Source organism: Jaculus jaculus, chromosome 4, assembly GCF_020740685.1.
Source record: "Jaculus jaculus isolate mJacJac1 chromosome 4, mJacJac1.mat.Y.cur, whole genome shotgun sequence".
NCBI classification, from domain to species: Eukaryota; Metazoa; Chordata; class Mammalia; order Rodentia; family Dipodidae; genus Jaculus; species Jaculus jaculus.
In genome coordinates, this window is record NC_059105.1 from 81121378 (window position 1) to 81143141 (window position 21764).

At 39.5% G+C, this 21764-nt stretch overlaps 1 protein-coding gene across 9 annotated transcripts in view; it reads right to left on the minus strand.

Annotated features, from left to right (window-relative positions):
- Positions 1 to 21764, minus strand: part of Pkp4 (plakophilin 4) — a 247223-nt gene that overhangs the window by 63392 nt on the left and 162067 nt on the right. For 7 of the 9 annotated variants that reach the window (XM_004651863.3, XM_045147110.1, XM_045147109.1 and 4 more), the window contains one exon: positions 19561 to 19595. In XM_004651863.3, the coding sequence (XP_004651920.2) occupies positions 19561 to 19595 (35 nt within the window). Of the gene's footprint in view, positions 1 to 2944; positions 3071 to 19560; positions 19596 to 21764 lie in introns of all 9 variants that reach the window. The other 2 variants (XM_045147112.1, XM_045147114.1) reach the window with 1 other exon arrangement.

A 21764-nucleotide genomic window follows, 5' to 3' on the forward strand; every position in this document is an offset into this window, starting at 1 on the left:
TAGTATTGATGATGCTGAACTTGGTGATGAAATCTCTGGGGATAAAATAGGCACCCACAATCAAAGGAACTCTACAAAGTTTCAGAGATGTAAATAATGCAAACTTAAGCTTTCTGCCCATCTGCTTATTTATCCCTTTGTCTTTTCCAGATGAACACAGCAAGTCTAACCTGATCATCTTTCCCTGAGCCAAACCTGTCCCTCCCATTATTTTGTTTTATTTTCAATTATACCATTTGCCATCTTGAACTTGAAAAGCAACAACAGCCAAACCCAATTTATCTGCTTTTCCATTCCAACATCTGTTTTGCAGCTCTAAAGTTAGGTGGCATTGTTCATGCTGTCTTTTCCTGGCTACATCCGAATATCCATGTCCAAAGCCTACATTTCATCATGTTTTGAATATTTTAACTATAGCTCTGCCTTCATTCAGACTTAACCTCCCTAAGGCTGATTTTCGCAGGAACGCTGTGTCAATCTTACATCTAAAATTTAGCTAATTTGCCATCAAATTCAAAATACAACTGTAAAGATTTCAATGTCATTAGGCTTTCTTTCCTATGGATCTATAAAATGCCAGTCTAGGAATACAGCCATGAGAGAAGGTATTTTTTTTCTTTTTTGGGGAGGGAGGGAGTCTGGGGAAAAGGGATGTTGAAAAAATTTCCTAGCAGCAGTAACTTCTAAGCAGTATCCACTTGTCAGAAGGAGCCAACTATTCCCTTTGGTAAACACATATCATTATCCCTGACTATTAGACTATAAACTCAAGGAAGGCAGACTTTTGTCTAGGACAGTGCACTAAACTCAGCAGGTACTCAGGCAATATTTGGTGAGCACACATATACCCACTACCAGTAGCAGCTGTCCACTGTCCTTTATTGGTTACTTATTAATATACAGCACTTTATTATTTATATATGTATTTGAGAGGAAGAGAAAGGGCATATCAGGGCCTATAGCCACTACAAATGACCTCTAGATGCATGTGCCACCTTGTACACCTGGCTTACGTGGGTACTGGGGAATCGAACCTGGATTATTAGGCTTTGCAGGCAAGTGCCTTAGCTGTTAAGCTCTCTCTCCAGTTCAGTTCTATTTGTATTGTATGAAATAAAACTTGGCTATATAAGCAAAGTAAAAATTTTAGGCCCTGCTGGTCAGGCTGGATGTGGTTAAAAGAGAACTGGGAGATCCACTGCATTCTAAACCTTTAACTTGATGTAAAATTCAAACTACAGTTTTGTTTCCTAGCCTGTGGGAAGAGATACTGACATTCTTCATGTGGGTTTCCATCAACCTGTGTCCCTGTATCATTTCACTACAGTTCTGTGACGGTTCTGAATTCTCAATGGAGATTTCAGTTTGTGTGCAGTTTCTCTGGTATAGGCTGAAACATGACCTGAAGCACCCCTAGCTGCTAATACTAGAAAGTGACCTATTTCATCTGTAAATTTATCGTGACTTTCCAGATATACACATGTTCTTTTACAGCAATGCTTGAAGGAGTTTACTAAGGATCAGGTAAAATACACAGCACATGCTAGGCTACAAGGGCTCTGGGCACTGGGATGGCTAGAGTAGCTGTAGAGAAGCTACTGCTCCCAGGAAATAACAATGGAAAGCAAAGGGAAGCAGCAATAAGTCAGTTATGGAGCTGGTGAGTCTAGGACTTCATAAACATGGAAACAGGCCCCATCTTTAAAAGAAAATGACTCTCAAATACTGTTTAGTTTTAGCGTAGTAGGGAATGACCTCAGGACTCCTGCACATGTAGGCTAAGGACTCTATCATTGGGCTACATCATCCCTAGCACTAGTCTTAATTTTAATACAAAGAAAATCTGGAAAACCAATGTATCAAGAGGTTAGGGTTAGAGCTACCAGGTAACAAGCAGTGTCACCAAGAGAAAAACTATGACCAGTGAAAGCCCCAAAACACTGGAAGTGTGTACGTGCTTTCCTTAGAAAACAATCTCCCAGCTATTCAGTTATTGGACAGAAAAGAACCTGAAAAGCCTGTTCTGAACAACTGTATTTTCAACCAATGGGATATTTTCTCAAAACCATGTAACAAGCAATTATACTCACTTAACTCCTGTTTAAAAGGAATTATGTAAAAGTAAGGAGTGAGTCTTTTTTTAAATTAATTAATTTCTGAGAGCAAGTGAGCGAAAGAGAGAGAGAATGAGAATGGGCCTACCGGGGCCTTCACCCACTGTAAGCAAACTCCAGACACATGCACCACCTTGTGTATCTGGCTTACGTGGGTCCTGTGGAATCAAACCTGGGTCCTTTGGCTTTGTAGGCAGGCGCCTTAACCACTAAGCCATCTCTACAGCCTGAGTCTTTTTTTGTTAAACACTGATCACAGTAATTAAATACAACTGGGATCATAAAAAGAATATCACCCTAAAATCAATATAGCTGTGTATCCTTTAAGTGCTATAACCTGACTTTGTTTCATATATTTCTAAATGCAATACCACAGGAACCAAAATAAAGAAGAGGACCCTGCCAAGGTGACTAGTTCACTAAAAGACCATATCCCATAGTTGAAATTTGATTTGAAGATTTAAGTAACTGGGTTTAGAGAAGAAGGTTTTGTATCCTATCTTTAAGAAAACAGACAAGATAGACTTGTACCAAGGTAGTAAGATGTATTTAATATGAACATATGAAAATCAACCAGCTTTTGTAGTACGTATGAGGACTTCAGTCATTTTGCTATTTGGATTTGCTGTGTGCATAGCATGCACGTGTGTGTGCGTGTGTATCTGTGTAGATGCTTGCACCCCAGAGGCCAGAGAACACTGACTGGGTGATCTCTTTTGCTCACATGTATTTCCTTGAGGGGGACCCTCTCCCTCAACCTGGAGCTGCCGTTTTCCACTAACAAGCAATTCTCTGGTCTCCCCCACACCAGCAGGACTGGGGTTACAGACCTGTGTGGCCACACCAGAATTTTCGGTGGGTGCTGGGAAAGTCAAGCTCGAGCAGTGTCGGACTTTCATGCTCGAGCAGCAAGCGCTCTAACTCTGTGCCGTCTGCCCAGCCTCATCTTTCCATTTCTGTGAAGTCCAACAATAAAATGTCTGTTAATACAATAAGGCCTGAAAACTTCTGCATCATTCAAAGAAATGTGGTTTTCAATAAGTTTCAGTATTTACTTACTTTGCTCCTTTGAACACCTATTAATTGATGTATATAAATGTGTGTGCACACAGCCTCCATCTCAAACAGCACCCCACTTCCTAATTACTTGGCAAAATATATGTGATTATAGAATTGGTAAGGGTTGTATTTTCAGTTACATATTACTTATAAAATCTTACTTCAAGCTGGGCGTGGTGGCGCACGCCTTTAATCCCAGCACTAAGGAGGCAGAGGTAGGAGGATCACTGTGAGTTTGAGGCCTCCCTGAGACTCCATAGTAAATTCCAGGTCAGCCTGGGCTACAGTGAAACCCTACCTTGAAAAACAAAACAAAACAAATCTTACTTCAAGATGTACTTTAAAGTACCTGCTTTATGGAATGGAAATTCATCTGAGAAAGCAGACATATGAGGTGTAAGATTAACCATTTCATGATTGATGCTATAATCTGTAATTAAGTAGTTGGCATACTGTACTTTTGTTTTGTCAAAACAAGAAATTAAAAGATATTTAATATGTAAAAAGTAAAATATAGCACGTGAATGCTACTTCTTTAATTTGCATACCAAAGAACATGGTACTTTAAGAAGAAAAAAAAAATCACAAAGGTGTTTTCTCAAACACCAAAAATGTACTATGGGCTATTCTCAAACATCAATTCGCATCTTTCATGAAAATGTATATCTAAAAATACAGTGCTTAAAGAACACTCCCCAAGGTACAATGAAACCTCCATCTGTGTGGAACATTGGAAGATTATTTCGAGCATGGCCCTTGCCTTTGTATTCCATCTGAATGTTCTAATGCTTTTTCAAGATGATTAATTAGAAAGAGTAAGTTTCATCTGTGAAAAATAATAGTGGGTAAAGGGCAATATTGCTGTAGGGCTATGAAAATCTGTAAGTAGTAAAGGATGAAATACAAGGATTATCTTTTTTGGTGATGTACATTTCCAAACATACAACTGTGCATAAATACAGACTTAGAGAAAAGTCTTCACTGAAGAATTTGAAATTATTAAGATGGCTGTGCTTTGTTAAGCTACGTGTCATGCTGTTATCTTGTAGGAAACAAGGGAGGTCTGTACTGTGTAAATCACCATGGAAACAGGGACCTGGAGATCAGTAAAGCGATTTTTAGAATGTACAACTCTGTAACTAGTCTTTCACAGTCCAGTATGATATAACCACATGCTGGGTTCTCCCTGTTTGTACCTATTCTGAGTTGCTATGGTGTTTAGGAGTGGCCCTTATGGAAAGACAGTGAGGTGGGGGTCTTGGCTGAGCTCTTGTACCAGCACATAATGTAAAGTCAGAGTTACAGACTCTTTGACAGTTCCTTAAAACTCTTTGGCCTGTGTATTAAGGTTGGGTTGCCATACCCAGGAAGCAACATTTCAAGAAAATGTCTTGCTTGACCATAAGACTCTCAGGTCCTAGAGTGAGAGCTTACCTCAGCTTCAAAAGGAATTCTTTGCACAGGCCTCTTAAGGCTCAGAAATAAAACTCTGGGGTAAACTCTGAGAGGGGGCCTGGGCCTGGTATCAAAATGGTTTCTTTTCTTCAGTACTTTGTGATACATGAGATGTGTGTCAGTAATGTAGTACAGAGGGACTGAGGGCATCTGGAAACATTGCTTTAGAGTGAAAGTCCAACTAAGAGATGGAAACATGAAACAAAGAAATGCTCTTTGAGAATAGGAGAGAAGGGTGTTGACCATCTACAAATTATTCAACATCAAGTACAAGAGCTAGGTGTTCCTAAATAGACATAAGGTTCTTTCGTATAAGGAAGGTAAGAAAGAAAGTTAAGGAGCTAGGAAAAGATAAAGCATACCTATAATCCTAGCATTTTAATTTTTTTTATTTTTCTTTATTTATTTGAGAAGAGAGTCAGAATGAGCAAGAGAGAGGCAGACATCCCCTAACCCCCTCCCCCCACAGTGAATGGGAGCATCAGGGCCTCCAGCCATCGCAAACAAACTCCACATGCATGTGCCACCTTGTGCATCTAGCTTACGAGAGTACTAGGGAATTGAACCAGGATTCTTAAGCTTCTCAGGCAGGTACCTTAACCAGTAAGCCATCTCTCCAGCCCAATCCTAGCATTTTTGAAACTGAGGTAGGATGATCACTATTTTGAGGCTAGGCTGGGGTACACCCCCCACCCAAATCACTCAAAAAAGGGAAGAGGGCCGGGTGTGGTGGTGCACAACTTTAATACCATCACTCAGGAGGCAGAGGTAGGAGAATCATTGTGAGTTTGAGGCCACCCTGAGACTACATAGTGAATTCCAGGTCTGCCTGGGCCAGAGTGAAAACCTACCTTGAAAAAAAAAAAAAGGTAAGGGATTCATCATTACATAAAATGTCACTTATCCATGGGGAAACAGGCACTGTTAGTGGTCAAAAGTTACCAGGAAATACAGACAGCTTTTTATTTCTTTTGGAGAATAAAAAAGTCACCAAGTATAGAAATGGGAATGTTGATGATACAAGATATAAGACTGCATATTTCTTTTGTTTAAAAGCAAAATCAGGCAGGCTTGGTGGTACATCTTAATACCAGCACTTGGGAGGTAAAGCTAGGAATTAAGAAATTCAAGGTCATCCTCAGCTACAGAGAGTTCAAGACCAGCCTGGGGTATATGAGACTCTACCATAAAACAACCAACCAACAGGCTGTCTTAAACTACTCTACATGAACCTATAAAGGGTGATATTCCCTATCAAAAATAAATAAATAAATAAATATATGGTTCTTTTGGAATAAAGAAGCATTTTACACTTGTCTCCTGATTCTCCAGCCTATGGATAAGCTTTATCAACATAAAATAAGGTGTGGACTAACTGAGGCAAAAGAACAAAATGTGGAATTATAGATGGAAGTCTTTCTAGTATCTGAAAGAGACAGTATAAATTGAGGAAATCTGAGGAAATAAGACCCTATACTGAGGGAGTGGTACAGGAAAAAGGAATTTTCAGACCTGTCAATTTCTTCTGAGGTTTAGTTAATAGAACATTTCACATATCATCAAAAATATGAGGAAATTTAAATATTTATTTGACAAGACTGTATCAAACATAAAATGTGGAAATATATTAGATATTTAATTTTCTTTTTATGCCTTTGGGGGGTGTACACTTATCATACATAAGTGGCTTAGGAACAGTCAGATGCATGTTTACTGAAGCAAAATTCTAGTATTTCTATGTACTATTGCCACAAGCACATACACAGTGACAAGTTCACTGGACTAAAGTAGACAGGCTGACCCCCACTGCTATCTAGTTCTCTTGGTATATAGGATCCAAGGGGAAATTACCCCATGGTGTGGCCCAAGGTAAAAATCTATGGATGCTTCAGTCCATTATATAAATAGTACAGCATCTGCATCTCTATACATCTACTCATACTCTGCTTTTTTAGATAACTTATATTACCTAATACCATGTAAATTATATGTTAATCTTTACTCATTTAAAGAACAGTGATAAGAAAACCAGTCTACAAATGCTCAGTACAGACACAACCATTACTGGCCTAAAAATACACATTCCTAACAGAACTTTTTATTAAAGAATATTTTCTACCTGGAGTTAGTTAATTCTGTGAATACAAGGGTATACAGTACAAGTTGTTTTGCCTAATAAAAATTTATTTCAAAATAACAAATATATGAAAAGGACAAATTAAATAATATCTACTTGTTAGAAACACCATGTCACCCATTTCAGAGGAACTTACTTTGTACTACTTATGTCTGGAGTAACCTTTCAGGATACGGCCAGCCCTCTGGTAGGCCATTTTAACTGCAATATTTACAATTCAAATGGTTTTCACACTTTAGAAGTGGAAGTCTTAGCTATTCTTTAGACTTAGCGGTTAGCAACATTATGCCATACAATTTACATTCCACTTAACCCCTTTCTCTTTCTTTGTTACAGAATGGTAGTGCTTCTCATAGCAGAACAATTCAACTTCAACTATGTCCATATGCAACTCCATAAAATAAGGATAGCATAAAACCAAAGTCACTTCATAATGCCATGAGTTCATATTCAAATTTTCCTGATATTTCAGAAATATTTGTTCAGATGTCATATACTAGGCCAGGATGAAATGAGGTTCTTGGACTGTGTTTGAGCATAACTATCACTAAGGCCCTTAATCAAGACAGGGCTCTCATTCCTTCCCTTTCATGTCCTGTCTTTCTGAGGGAATCCTAACAATAAGTTTGTAGGCTGCTTTATATTCTGAATTTTTCTGCTGTTTTTGTTTTTCCTAGTGCCTTTTATATATTCATCTAACTTAATACTATAAGCAGAAGTCTTAAGTCAGAAGCCTTAGGGATGATGCTTTGTGCTTCATATCAAAACTGCCAGGCTTGGTAAGACCAGTCAGCCCAATGCCTCCGCTGTCAAGTTCATCTTCAGCCTTCCTCTTGACATAGGTTCTCTACTTTGGTTGTCCTTGACAATCACATGGATTGAAAGGTGGGTGTAATATAAAAACAACTGTTGCTCAAGTTCCCACCCAGACATTTCAGTTCAGTAGGGCTAAAATGTAGCCTGAAAAATGGGATAAAAACAAAAACAAGGGGCTGGAGAGATAGCCCCTGCCTGCGAAGCCTACAAACCCAGGTTTGTTTCTCTAGTACCCACATAAGCCAGATGCAAGAGGTGGTACATGTGTCTGGAGTTCATCTGCAGTGGCTAGAGGCCCTGATGTGCCCATTCTCTTTTTGTCAACCTCTTATTCTTTCTTAAATAAATAAATGGAAATTAAAAACAAAAACCCTCTTGAAGTGATTGAAATGCATAGCTACAATTGAGAACCTGCAGATTTAAGCATACATTGACAATTTCTGGTTGAATGAATTACTTCATTATGAACTGAAAATTTGTGATTTTTCTAATTTAATACTCTTCCAACACTTATCAATAGCAGTTTTTGTGGATATTTTAAATAACAGTAACTATGGTTATTTGGTTAACTAGAAATATATTTGATTACCTAGTCATTGCAGGACAGGCATTTCAATTCATTTTCTTATTGATTAGCTTTTAGAATAAAACTGTTCTCAAAATTTCTGCACTCAAACACCTGGGGACAAAACAGTACAGATACATGGTTCCTACCTGAAGCTTCTGAATTTACTTGTGCGGTGAAGCCTGAGCATCCAGAGTGAAACAGAAAAGCTCTACAGGTGATTTTCATGTGCAGAAAAGACTAAGACTCTCTGGACTGAGGTGTGGAACCCTAATTACCTCCATTGGTGGTAGATAAAGTTTGTCTTCTGCTTTTTTTTGGAGGTAGGGTCTTCTAGAAAAGGCTGAACTGGAATTCACGATGTAGTCTCAGGCTGGCCTCTAACTCACGGTGATCCTCCTACTCCTACTATTGCCTCCTGAGTGCTTGCTCAAACAAAGCGAGTGAGAGTGTACATGCCAGGTTCCCCTGCCACTGCATGTGAACTCCAGATGCATGTGCCACTTAGTGTATAAGGCTTTATGTGGGTACTGGGGAATCAAACCCATGCCATCAGGCTTTGCAAACAAGCACCATTAACAGATGAGCAATTTTTCCATCCCCTTCTTCTTGTTTTGTTGTTCTTTTTTTGTTTGTTTTTGAGGCAGGGTCTCACTCTAGCCTAGGCTGACGTCTATTACCTTTTTAACAGAAAAATATGTGGGATATTTTGACCCAGATATGATGATAGAAGCAAACTGGCAAGAAAATAATAATAATTTTATTAAATTCTAAGAACAGGGTAATTTCTGGTCTGTCTCTATAAGAACTAATCAAATAATTATGTTATGTTGAGTTATTATGTAATGAATATTTAATAAATTCATGAAATGATTTTACTGTTTCATGTGTCCACAATCCTAATGAAATGAGCAAATTTGAAACAAATGATTTCTAAAAAGCTTAACAATTTATTAAATATTTATTCATCTTGATTTCCATTCCGCTACTCTGGTCAAATTGTAAGTACAGCTGGGAATACCAGTTGGTATCTGCAGCACTACAGAGCGTAAGTATTTTTTTGTGGACAATATGAAATGTTTACTATTTTAAAAAGTAGAGGCCATGCCTGTCCAGATATTTCCACTTCTGGGAATCTATTTGACAGAGATATTCAGATAGACAGAAGAAAAAAAATCTTCACCACTGTTTGTTCACGTGTATACTCCTAAAGGATTGGGTGTATATAAAATGTTCAAACAACATATACTATTCAGCCATTAAAAATAAGAAAGCATGGGCTGGAGAAATGGCTTAGTGGTTAAGGCATTGCAGTGGCTAGAGGCCCTGGTGGACCAATTCTCTTTCTCTCTCTCTCTCTCTCACACACACACCCCTGCCCCTCTCTCAAATAAATAAATAAACAAAAAATAAAAATTGAAACAAAGGAAGCATAACTATATCGAGACATGGACACGTGAGTTTATTGTGTTTAAAAAGAAGAAAAAAGAAGGGCTGGTGAGATGGTTCATCAGTTAAAGGTGCTTGCTTGCAAAGCCTGCCTGCCCTGGTTCGATTTCCCAGTACCCATATAGTCAGATGCACAAAATTGCACAGGTGTCTGGAGTTTGTTTAGGAGGTCAGGAGGTCATGGGGTGCCCATAGCCAAAACAGGGCTATTATTAAAAAAACAAAAAACAAGGGCTGGAGAGATGGCATAGTGGTCAATGCACTTGCCTGTGAAGTCCAAGGACTCAGGTTCCATCTGTCCCCAGTTCCCATGTAAGCCAGACACACCGTCACACATGCCCACTAGGTGGCGGAAACATCTGGCGTTCAATTGCAATGGCTGAGGCTCTGGCACACCAATTCTTTCTCTAAAAAATAAGGAAGTGTGGGACATAGGCAGGGCCCTGGCTTAAAGCAAACCGAAGCTGCCTGGCATGAAGGCCCTGGGCTATGGAAAGGTCACAGCAGCCTGAACCGCTGGTCATATCTCTGTGACTAGACCACCAGGGGAGCTCCTCCCTGCATTGTCAGGGGCTGCAGTGAGCCAGGATCCTCCCCGCCAATTATTGGGGGTCGCAGTGAACCTGAACCTCTGGACAAAATCTCTGACCTAGACTGGCAGGAAGTAAGGCCATACCCTCTCAAATAATGGGATACCTGGACATTCAGACAAGACTCAGCCTTGGCCCATAACCCTGTGACCTTTGGCCAAATGCCTAGGAAACTCCTTATATGGTATCGGCCAGCAACCTTTGCATAGCCCATTCCCCTGTACCCTTTACCTTCCCTTGGCCATTACTTACTTGCTGGAATGTACGTCCCCATGTGCTAATTAGGCATCAGCAAGGAACCTTGTAAATCCAATCCCCTTAGGACCCTCTTCCCAACCAGACAATAAACAGAGCTGTTCACAGAGACTGTCTCCCAAGAGTGATTCTTTCCTGCGCTCACCATGGTTGCCTGGGCACCTTCGGGGGAACCATGGCCTGCCTGAGGAACCCAGACTCCACATGGAAGGGCTGCAGAGATGGCTCAGTGGTTAAAAGAGCTTGATTGTAAAGCCTGACAACAGGGTTCCATTTTCCCAGTACCCATAAAACCAGATGCACAAAGTGGTGCAGGCATCTGGGGTTCATTTGCAGTGGTTAGAGGCCCTGTTGCACCCCTTCTCCCTCTCTCTTCCCTGCTTGAAAATAAAAATAAATACTTTTTTTAAAGAGAGTTTAAAAAACGTGGACCCTTGGGTTGGAGAGATGGCTTAGTGGTTAAGGCATTTGCCTGCAAAGCCAAAGGACCTCAGGACCCACATAATCCAGATGCAAAAAGTGGCATATGCATCTGGAGTTTGTTTGCAGTGGCTGGAGGTCCTGGTATTCCCATTCTCCATCCCCCTCCCTGTTTCTTTCTCGCTCTCTCAAATAAATAAAAAGAAAATTGACCAAAAAAAAAAAAAAAGAAAAAAGAAAAAAAAAAACACTTGGACCCCAAGTTTATTTTGTTTTAAGTTCTTATCTCCTTGGTATTTAGAAGAGAAATAGGTGAGAATACATGTCATATTTTAAAATTTGCTTATAGACATAATAAATCACACCATTCAAGATCTTAAAAACAGAGTATTCCTTTATACATGACTGCAGGTCTAATACTTTGTTTATGAATACATATGATACAATGTCACTATCTACTGAATCATTTTTGTAAGTTCAGTACATGGCTACTGAGAAAGAACATCCTCCTATTTAAGTTCATGTCTTATCTCATGATAAGTTGATGATTTTTGTCATGAAAATTACTTGCTCCAGATGGAGAAAGAAAGATAAATTGACTTAAGGCTAGTCTCTCATTTATCTTTTTTCAGTATGTGTGTATGTAGTCAAGCTCATCTTGGTAGAAATTTAAATCCACACATTGTAGAAATTAAATTTACACATATAAACAAAATACAAAATTTACCCAATAGCCTTAAATTTAGCAGAACAACTGCTAATGTCACCCAGCAATGATTTAAATAGACATGTCAATGCACAACATTCTAAAAATTTGATACACAGAGCACAGAATATAGTATTGTGAAGGTAAGTGATTTAATTGGTTCAAAGTTTCATAAAGTTACTAACATTCTCTCCCTCCCATATTTACTGTCAAATCCCAACAGTTCATACTGCATAGAACTGTTAATGTTTTCTCCCCTGCTCATCTAAATCAATTATGCACCAGACATCTCCCCATTTTCATTATTCTGTGTCTCTTGCTAACTTATAGCTCTGTGGAGGGTTCTAATCATTTCTGATCTCTTGAACTTTTTTCCTGAGTGCCAATGCCCCATCATTTACTTAATGTTCATTAATTTCTTGAACACTTTCTCCTAGGAACCATGTCAGTGTTAGAACGGGCCTGGCAGTGCAGGCCTGTAAACCCAGCTACTTGGAAGGGTGAGGTAGGAGGATCCCAAAGTTCAGTCCTGCCTATGCTAGAGAGTGAACTTTAGGCCAGTTTGATTAATTCTATGGGACCCTGTCGTGAAAAGGAAAAAGAGGTTAGGATTATAACTTAGTGATAAGAGTTTCTGTCTAGCATGAACAAGGCTTTAGGGTCAATCTCCAGTACCACAAAATAAAGAAATATGTCCCCTCCTGGGCATGACTACTGGGCATGTGGCAAGGTAGGATGTTCCTGTCATCATAGGAAGTGGGCCAGTTGTTTGAGACTATTCTCCTTTCCCTGAGTTTACAAAGAAAACACTCAAATGGGCAACCAACCTCCTAGAAAAACTGAAATTGTGATGTGTAGTTACTTGCATTTCACAAGACGTGGCTGGAGGAATTAAGAAAAAAACCAGTGACCACTGACAAAAAACCTCATCTTTGGCTGCAGTGGATACAACAGAAACCCAAGGGAGCCGAGGAGGACATTCTCTCTGCACTTGTGTTACAGCAGGATATACAGGGTTACTAGAAATGGGAGGCCAAGGAAGACAAAGCTGAGATACAAAACAATACACCTTCTTCTTCATAACTTACAAAAAAATATGTGGACTTATGTTATAGAAAACTAATATGCGACACCAGTAAGCTAGAAAATGTAGAGCAATGGAGAGAGAGGTTGCACAAGGCAAGGTAACAAGCCCAATGAACTTCGAAACAACTTCATTACTTGTAGGCTAGCAGTACAGACCTGGGAGGATGCAAATGTTTTGTAGTCTGCCCAACCCCACTTACCCCTTTTGGAAGTGTCTCAGTCCTAGGACAGGTTAACCATCAACCATCCAACCCACCCAAACTAAGCAAGTTACAGTCTCCTGAGCTGCACCATATAGAAATGGAAATTTGTTGGCCTAGGGCATCCTGAGTTCCTCCCTAAATAATGATATAGTACTTGAGCTATTTAAAAACAAACTTAATAGGTTGGTATTGTATAAATGTAAGTAGAAGAATAGATTAACGGGGGTGAAAAGGTCCAAAGTGAGGTCAGGGGAAGAGATTGAGTAAAGGAAAGGTGGAGGGAGGGCTAATCAAAATCTAAGAGGATGCAAATAAATCATATGGAATCCTCTGGTTTCAGACAATGGAACACTCAGGAGCCATATATTGTTGGTAGAAAATTTTCAGTGCCAGGGATGGGATACCTCCAGTGAGTTGTTGGCCAGGGAGGTCCCTGATGCTCCCAAAACACTATAGGCCATTGCCGAGGCCCTTAGTTTCCCACCAGGAATAGATGCTAAGACCCTATTGCTGAAGACTCCACATACTTGGGCAGCAAGGCCACTGAGAAATCCTGCTGGAACTGAGATGATAACCTCCCCATGTAGACCAGTTGACAGAGAGCTGGAAGAAGCCATTCTAATGTAGTTCAATGGGAGAAAGAGATATCACCAGTGAAGATACTCAACAGTGGACTCTGCAAGCCTTATAATTGGCCAGCCAGGCCAAATGAACCAATGGGTGCAATAGTGGCATGTCTGTCATGGTGGAAACCAACTGCCTTTCAACTGGACTGGAGGCCTGCTCCATGGGGGGGAAACACATCCCTGATACTGAAAACTTAAAACAGGGGTAGTCATGAGCCCTAGGGGTGTAACATCTGCTGATGTCTGGAAAAATGTATATACTATGCTTATCAAATTGAGCAGTAAGCACTTCTCTTAATATTTATACCCTTATGTTAACACTACTCTCACTTTGGGTAGAGAATCGTCTCTTTTCACATGGCAGTGACTTTGAGATGACTCAGAAGGTATCATAGTGCTAGAAAGAAGTGACTAGAGTACTGAGTAACATCTCGATCACACCTTCCAAGGCTCAGGGTCTAATGCAGAAGAGGTGGGGGAAGAATATAAGAGCCAGAGGAAAGGTTGGACTCCGTACAATGTGCTCCCTCCAGACATAAAATGGCCTTGATATCTATGACCTCATAGTGCCTGACACTACCTACACAAGACCATCATAAGAGGAGGAAAAGACCATGACATCAAAATAAAAGAGAGAATGATTGAGATGGGAAGGGGATATGATGGAGAATGGAATTTCAAAGGGGAAAGTGGGGGGGGGGGAGGGAGGGTATTACCATGGGATACTTTTTATAATCATGGAAATGTTAATAAAAATTGAGAAAAAAATTCAGCAGCTGAGCTCAGTTTTGGCATTTTAACAGAAAGTATCCTGAGACACCTCAGTAGGCAGGGAACATTTCTCCCAGGCATCAAAGCTGTGTCTAGCTAACCATCCACCTTCTTACTGAAAGACTTTTAAAGGACTGAGCTTTTCAAATCAAATATGTAAAACTTTCAAAAAGGAGGGAAAAAAAAGCAGAAAAACTGTTAGCAAATAAATATTCAAAATATAAACAAAAATAAGAGTAAAAGACCTTCAATCCCAATTCCTTTCCTGTAGTCCTTTCTTAGAAAAAAATACAGCCTTTCTTTTAAGACCAAGGCAGAGACAGAGCAGACTGAAGACCTTTTAATTATTTTTCACATTTTAATGCCACCCCTGGCTTAGTCTGGGTAGAATTACTTTCAAACTAAGGTAATTTTCATACTACAGTCTAGATTTCTGCATGTGCAAAGAAGCACAATCAACTTCACTCGAAGAAGTAACAGGAAAGCATTCATTTTTAAAAAATTTTTAATTTATTTATTTGAGAGCGACAGACACAGAGAGAAAGACAGATAGAGGGAGAGAGAGAGAATGGGTGCACCAGAGCTTCCAGCCTCTGCAAACGAACTCCAGACGCGTGCGCCCCCTTGTGCATCTGGCTAACGTGGGACCTGGGGAACTGAGCCTTGAATCGGGCTCCTTAGGCTTCACAGGCAAGCGCTTAACCGCTAAGCCATCTCTCCAGCCCAGGAAAGCATTCATTTTATCCCAACTATTCACTTATACTTAAGCTTGGAAGAGGCATCAATATTGACTAGAAAAAAATATGCAAGAAATAAAATCAGTTTTTGATTTTCTTTCTCTACTGTAGCTTATTGTCATGGTTACAATTTAGAGGCCTAAACGTTGCTGAAAGGCAGACAATCCTGGCAAGGGTTCTGTTTTCCCAACCAAACCCTGACTGAGAGACATAGCTAATATTGTTGGACTACAAAGAACTGACTCATCAAACACTAAGCCTCTAACAGGAAAGAAAAGGGCCTTTTATAGTTTCTAGATAATTAGAAATACAAATAACATTAGGGAGGACTAAGAAAGAATCAATTTCATATATTTGGAAAGAGGCAAATTCAATATAAAATTTTAGGGAAACAACCTGTTGACATATAGCAAAAGCCTTAACAGTATTCACATACCTTATATACTATTCTTTCTGAAAAGTCTAGCAGATAGAATTTTATATACAGGGATATTGTGATAGTTAATCTTGACTGTCAACTTGACAGGATTCAGAATCACCATGGAAACAAATTTCTGGGCATGTCTGTGAGGGATTTTCTAGATTAGGTTAACTGAGGTGGGAAGAACCTTCACTGTGTGCAGCATCATTTCACTGGTGGCTGGAGTCCTGGACTGAAAATGAAGGAGACAGCTCCCTGAGCACAAGCATTCCTCTCTTCCTCTCTCTTCCCCTCTCTCTCTCTCCCTCCCTCTCTCTCCTTCCTGCTTTCCCCATCAATATGGACTGTATTCTCTTGAACTTTAAGCCCAAATAATCCCTTCCTTCTTCAAGTACCTATATTAATTACCTGTTTTTGTAAGGTATTTGTTATAGCAATGAGAAAATTCACTAATACACATGTTACTATAGTTATTTACACTAGTAAAGAATTGGAAACCATTTTAATATCCAACAACACATACATATATAAATATGGTACATATCTGATCCCAGCATTTGGGAAGTAGAGACAAGAGGATCAGAAGTTCAAGGCCAGGCTCAATAAGTCTGAGGCCAACCTGACATAAATTAAGTAAGTAAGACTGTCTATAAACAAAAAACTAAAAAAAACAATATAGCTAACTAACTTCTAGAACCAGAACTATTTTCCATTCATGAGTAGATACTTATTATATATGAAAAAGCAACAAAAATAGCTATATACAATTTTGTGCAAAGGGGAAAGTATGTATAACATACATTCATATACACACTAAATGATGAGATTGATTAAAGGTAATTATTTTTATATCTTCTGATGATATACACATCAATTATTTAGAATTAGGAAACTTAAAATCACCATCCACTTTTAGTTATATACTTAAGGGATGTGAAGACAGTCATCTAGAATTTATTCCTGGTTGTTCATAGTAAGTTTATTTGTAATACCAAAAGGAGAAGCAACTTAAATGCCTACCATCTCATAAATGGGTAAGAAAAGGTGTTTTACTAACCCAGTGGAATATTATTTATCCAAAGAAAGGAATGGGATACTGATATGTGCTACAACAGAAGTAAACTTTGCTACTAAGGAAAGAAGCCAGTCAGGAAGAGCCACAGGTTATATTATTCCATTAACTGAATGATCTAGGATAGGCGAAGTCACAAGAGAGAATTGTGGGTGCCCAAAGATTGGTACTTTGCTAACTGGTATGTAGTTCCTTTTAAGAGGAATGAAAATCCTCTGAAATTGACTATGGTGATAGATGCACAACTCTGTGAATATGTTAAAAATACTGAAGTGTGTGCTTTAAATGGTATATTGAATGGTAAGTGAATTATATTTCAATGAAGTGGTTACACTGCATGGGAGAAAAGCTTTAAGGGAAACAGAATTAGTTTCATTTGACATGTATTCAATTTATAATAAAGTAAGTCCTGCAAAAGCTAGGGAATACATGCCTGTATTCCCAGTGCTGGGGAGGCTTTAGCAGGAGGGTTATAAACTCCAGGACACCCTGGGATATACAGTGAATTTCAGGACAGTGTGGGAAAGGGGAGGGAGGAAGGAGGAAGAAGAGGAGGAGGAGAAAGAAAAAGGGGAGTAAGAGGGGGAGGAATAAGAAGAAAAGAGGGGGAAAGGGAGGAAGAAGAGGAGGAGGAAGAAAAGAAAATGTCCTGTTAGGTTAAACATATTTACCCCACTTCCACACAGATGTAATTTTACTATTTGCTAAGTACTGTGCATTTTCTAGGCACTGAGGCAGAGAGTAAGAAGAACATTTTCACAGCTGAGATTTAGCTCTGAAGCTAAGGTACATGCACTCAGATAGTCCCCTGACAGGGTCAAGCAGCATTTATTATTGGTTCATGTATATGCATGGATTCATCCATCAGGTGAAGCACCTAGGGCCCACCATCCACAGGGTTCTCAGAATACACTGGGAAGCACAGCAGACATGGTTCCTGCCGTTTGTAATGACCTTACATACTGTGACAAAGTGGGGAAGTAACACTGTCTCAGCTGACTCCCTTCCTGCCAGGCTCTGTCAGTTTTCATATCATTCTCTCATTACCACCCAAGAACACTGAGTAGCCGGCACCCTTCTCTACACTTAGACCACTCCCTGGAGTTTTATCCTGGCTCTCTCACTCAGCTGGCTCTGGCCACAGCATGCTGGTCCACGTCTGCACCCCTTAATAAAGTATGATTTTGCATGGTCCTATTAGTTGCATAAAAATGTTTGCCTTCACAGTTTATTAGCACTTTCTTTTATGTTATTTATACAGATACTGAATGTCTTCATTTGCTTTCCTTTCACTATCTTTTTAGAAAAATATTTTAAATATTTTTTAAAATTATTTTTATTTATTTGAGAGCAATAGAGAGAAAGAGGGAGACACAGAGAGAGAATGGGCGCACCAGGGCCTCCAGCCACTGCAAACAAAATCCAGACACGTGCATCCCTTTGTGCATCTGGCTAACATGGGTCCTGGGGAGTTGAGCCTCAAACCGGGGTCCTCAGGCTCCACAGGCAAGTGCTTAACTGCTAAGCCATCTCTTCAGCCCCACTCCTTCTTTCTTGAATACAGCTTCTCCAACACTCTGTCAGAGCACCCCTCAGAATCTTTCATTCTAACCTTCCCAATTTTCAATGGACTCCCCCTTCCTCCCACACTCAGGACTTAGGTTTTCATTGTTTCCCATGCACACAGGAAACCAGCCTCTAAATTGTAGGAATCAACTTGTCCAGATGTTCTCACAGACACAGTTCTGTAATAAGCGTCCAACTCATCTTTCTGGGCCCCTCTTTTATCATCCCTCTGTAATTTCTCCCAAGGATGCAGAAATTAGTGACTTTTCTTACGGATTTTCAGTGCCTTCTGAGAGAGTCAAAGTCTTTTGTACTTACAAAACTTCTGTTTGACCCAATTCAGCCCTCTCCCCTCTGCACATCATCCTCCATCCCAAATGTTTCAAGTAGTCCCACAAGATACCACCTTTCCTCTCTTCTAATGTCTAATGATAGTGCCTTGTGCACACCAAAGCCACTTGAAAGCCAGGTGGGTTCCTGACCCATCTTCTTTGCAGAAGTGTCTCAGAAGTGGCCTGGAATGATGTCCCCCACATAATACTGATTTGGTAGTTGGTCACTTATTTCATGGCATCTTTTTCCTTGCACTAAGCTGCCAGGTGTTTTCTCATGTCTTTGTTGAATCAACAGTTTGAATAAATACTACATTTAAAAGGAATTGCTTCCTTGTAAAACAGTAGAATGCCTTGTACTATACATACTATGAACACTACCTTCCTGTGACCAAAATAGAGATAAACTTAAGATGTGGGCATTAGATGGTCTAAATGTCCTTCAGTTGAAAATTTCTTTGAAAAAATGCCTGAGTATTTAGCTATGAGGGCCTACCAGAGCACTTAGAACACTGTTGGTGCTGTTTACATTACAGGCCACATACGTGCTTGGCAGGGGGAGGGAAGATGCATGCCCAGCTGTCACTGTCTGCTAATGCTAAGTAGGGGGCACAGCACTCAGCGGGGGACCTGGGTGCTCAATAATTATTTAGTACATGAGTACTGAATATGACGACTGCAAATATTTGTGACAGCAGTAGGTGCTTTCCTTAATTCATCCTTCATGTGGGGCTTTTAGGGTCTTTTTACAGACGAGTACTGGGCTGTATTAGACACGGTTTTGAGTACCAGATATTCTACAGGTGGGTATTCAAAGAAAACGAGCATTTCCAGCAATCCTTCTGAGCATGAGAGATGTTGAAAGAGTAGACTTATATAAATGAGTGGACAGTTTAAAATAACCTCTCCTGAGGTAATCCCTCTAGTTTCTTATCATGAAAAAGCCCAATACTGATACTGCCAAAGGGTTTGCTTATCTTCACTAAGAGATAGTAAAATAGAAAGTTAAAGGGTTAGGGATTTGGCTCAGTGGTGGAGTGCTTGCCTTGGGTGTACCAACAAGGCCCTGGGCTCATTCCGAGCACCAGAAAATGAGGAATAAGTAAGCTAACAAGCTGCTTTTTCTGTGTGTATGTAAAATAGGAACATGTCCTATATGAATAAAAAAAAAAAATCATACCTGTTGATCGCCAAGGAAATGACTTCTCAGTTGAGCTAGGAAAAAGGAGGGAAAAATTATTTGTTTTGTCATAAGATTTAATTGTGGACTTGTTTTACATATAACCATTTTAATTTTCACATTCAATTATAAAAAGTATAAAACATTCAAATCAAATTTAAAATTATCCTTCTAAGTAAGTTTATTTTTTAATACTTTGAAAAATATTTAATCAATCTATTTGAGAGAAAGAGGCACAGAGAGAGCCAGAGAGAGAACAGGCACAACAGGGCCTCTAGCCACATAAACTCCAGACACATGTGCCGCTTTATGTGAGTACTGGGAAATGGAACCTGGGTCCTTTGTTTTTGTAGGCAAGCGCCTTAACCATTAAGCCATCTCTCCAACCTGTAAGTTAATTTTTAAACAGGGCTAAATGTTCCACAATAGTTTGCAATAAAAACTTAGTTTCCACCTGGAAATTAAGAAAATAGTAAGGTGAACATAAAGTAGACCTTGAATAGGAAAAGTGGCACCACTAAGTATGACACTCATGGTACTTATAAGGTCTCTGTGACAGTATGACAACTACATATGCAACAAACACATTTAAGAAGACCCAAAGTTCATGGAAGTTCATTTTTTTGAACACAGCCTCTCGAGGATTGATTAAACGTGTGTACTACCACATCTGGTCGCATTTATTTTATTTTCAAATAAATAGACATGAAAGTTAATGAGGTCACTGTTAAGTTGAATACTGAATACTGCCTTATAGACATAAACATTTCAATCACATTTATAGACTACATAGAATTATTATATCTTATAAGCTGGAATAGCACTTTATCTTGGTTTCTAATAGTGTATATATTACACACAACTGTGCATGAAAACACAGCTGTGTGCCTCTCTGCCCCAGTTCATGTGGGATAGCATGGCATTAGGGGGATGGTATGCTACAATATACACTGGATGACTAAGCATATGTTAAAAGCTGGACTGACACACTTCAACTGTGTGTGCCCATCTCATGCATGTTATCTTCATATATTTTTCATATGAATTTCAGATAAAACACACATTGGCAACTAGAAATGCTGGGATCAAACCCAGAATAGGATGGTCTATTCCAAAGTGAGTCAGTGCTCCTGAACAATGGCCTTATTGACAGCACAGTTGTAATTCTACCCATGTAACTAACACACACACACACATGGCCTAGACAGAAGTCATCTAGAAAATTAAAAAGCAAAGTTACTTTTATTTCATGCATATGAACATGATTGTTTTTTCTTTTTTGACATTTGTACCTATCTTCTAAAAAAAAAAACTTGCTTTTTGGGAGTAATTAGTAAATTTATGAAAAAGACACATAATCAGGCTTTGAGAAATACTGTAAGATAAAGGATTTGGAGAAAGTGAAAAGTGTGAGAGCTCTAAGGTTTGAAGTTCTTGTTAACCCTTCGATGTCTTCTGCAAGTCACTAAAGTGTTAGTGAACTCTTGCTCTGTGACCACAGATTCCATTACAAAGTCTGTTTTGGGTGGGAGAGATGGCTTAGTGGTCAAAGGTGTTTGCCTGTGAAACCAAAGAACCCAGGTTTGATTCCCCAGGACCCATGTAAGTCAGATACACAAGGGGTACATGCGTCTGGAGTTTCTTTGCAGTGGCTACAGGCCCTGGCATGCCCATTCTTTGTCTCTCTTTTTTTTTTTTTAATTTTGGTTATTTTTATTTTTATTTATTTGAAAGTGACTGACAGAGAAAGAGGGGGGGAGGGAGAGAGAGAGAGAGTGAGGGAGGGAGAGAGAGAGAGAGAATGGGCGTGTCAGGGCTTCCAGCCACTGCAAATGAACTCTAGACACGTACGCCACCTTGTACATCTAGCTAATGTGGGTCCTGGGGCAACGAGCCTCGAACTGGGCTCCTTAGGCTTCACAGGCAAGCGCTTAACCGCTAAGCCATCTCTCCAGCCCTGTCTCTCTTCTATCTCTCTTTCTGCTTGTGAAAAAAAAAAGTCAGTTTTGTGTGCAATTTGACATTTTTCAACATAGGCCCAGTAGTTCCTGGAACCTTGAACTAGCTGTAGGCATGGAACATGGTCGTATTGAATGGAGCAAACTGGCTAATGCTAATCTTGCCTAGAGTTCTGCTGGTCTTCTTTATATCTAATACTCTTTTTCTAAAAAAAAAATTATTTATTTATTTATTTATTTATTTGA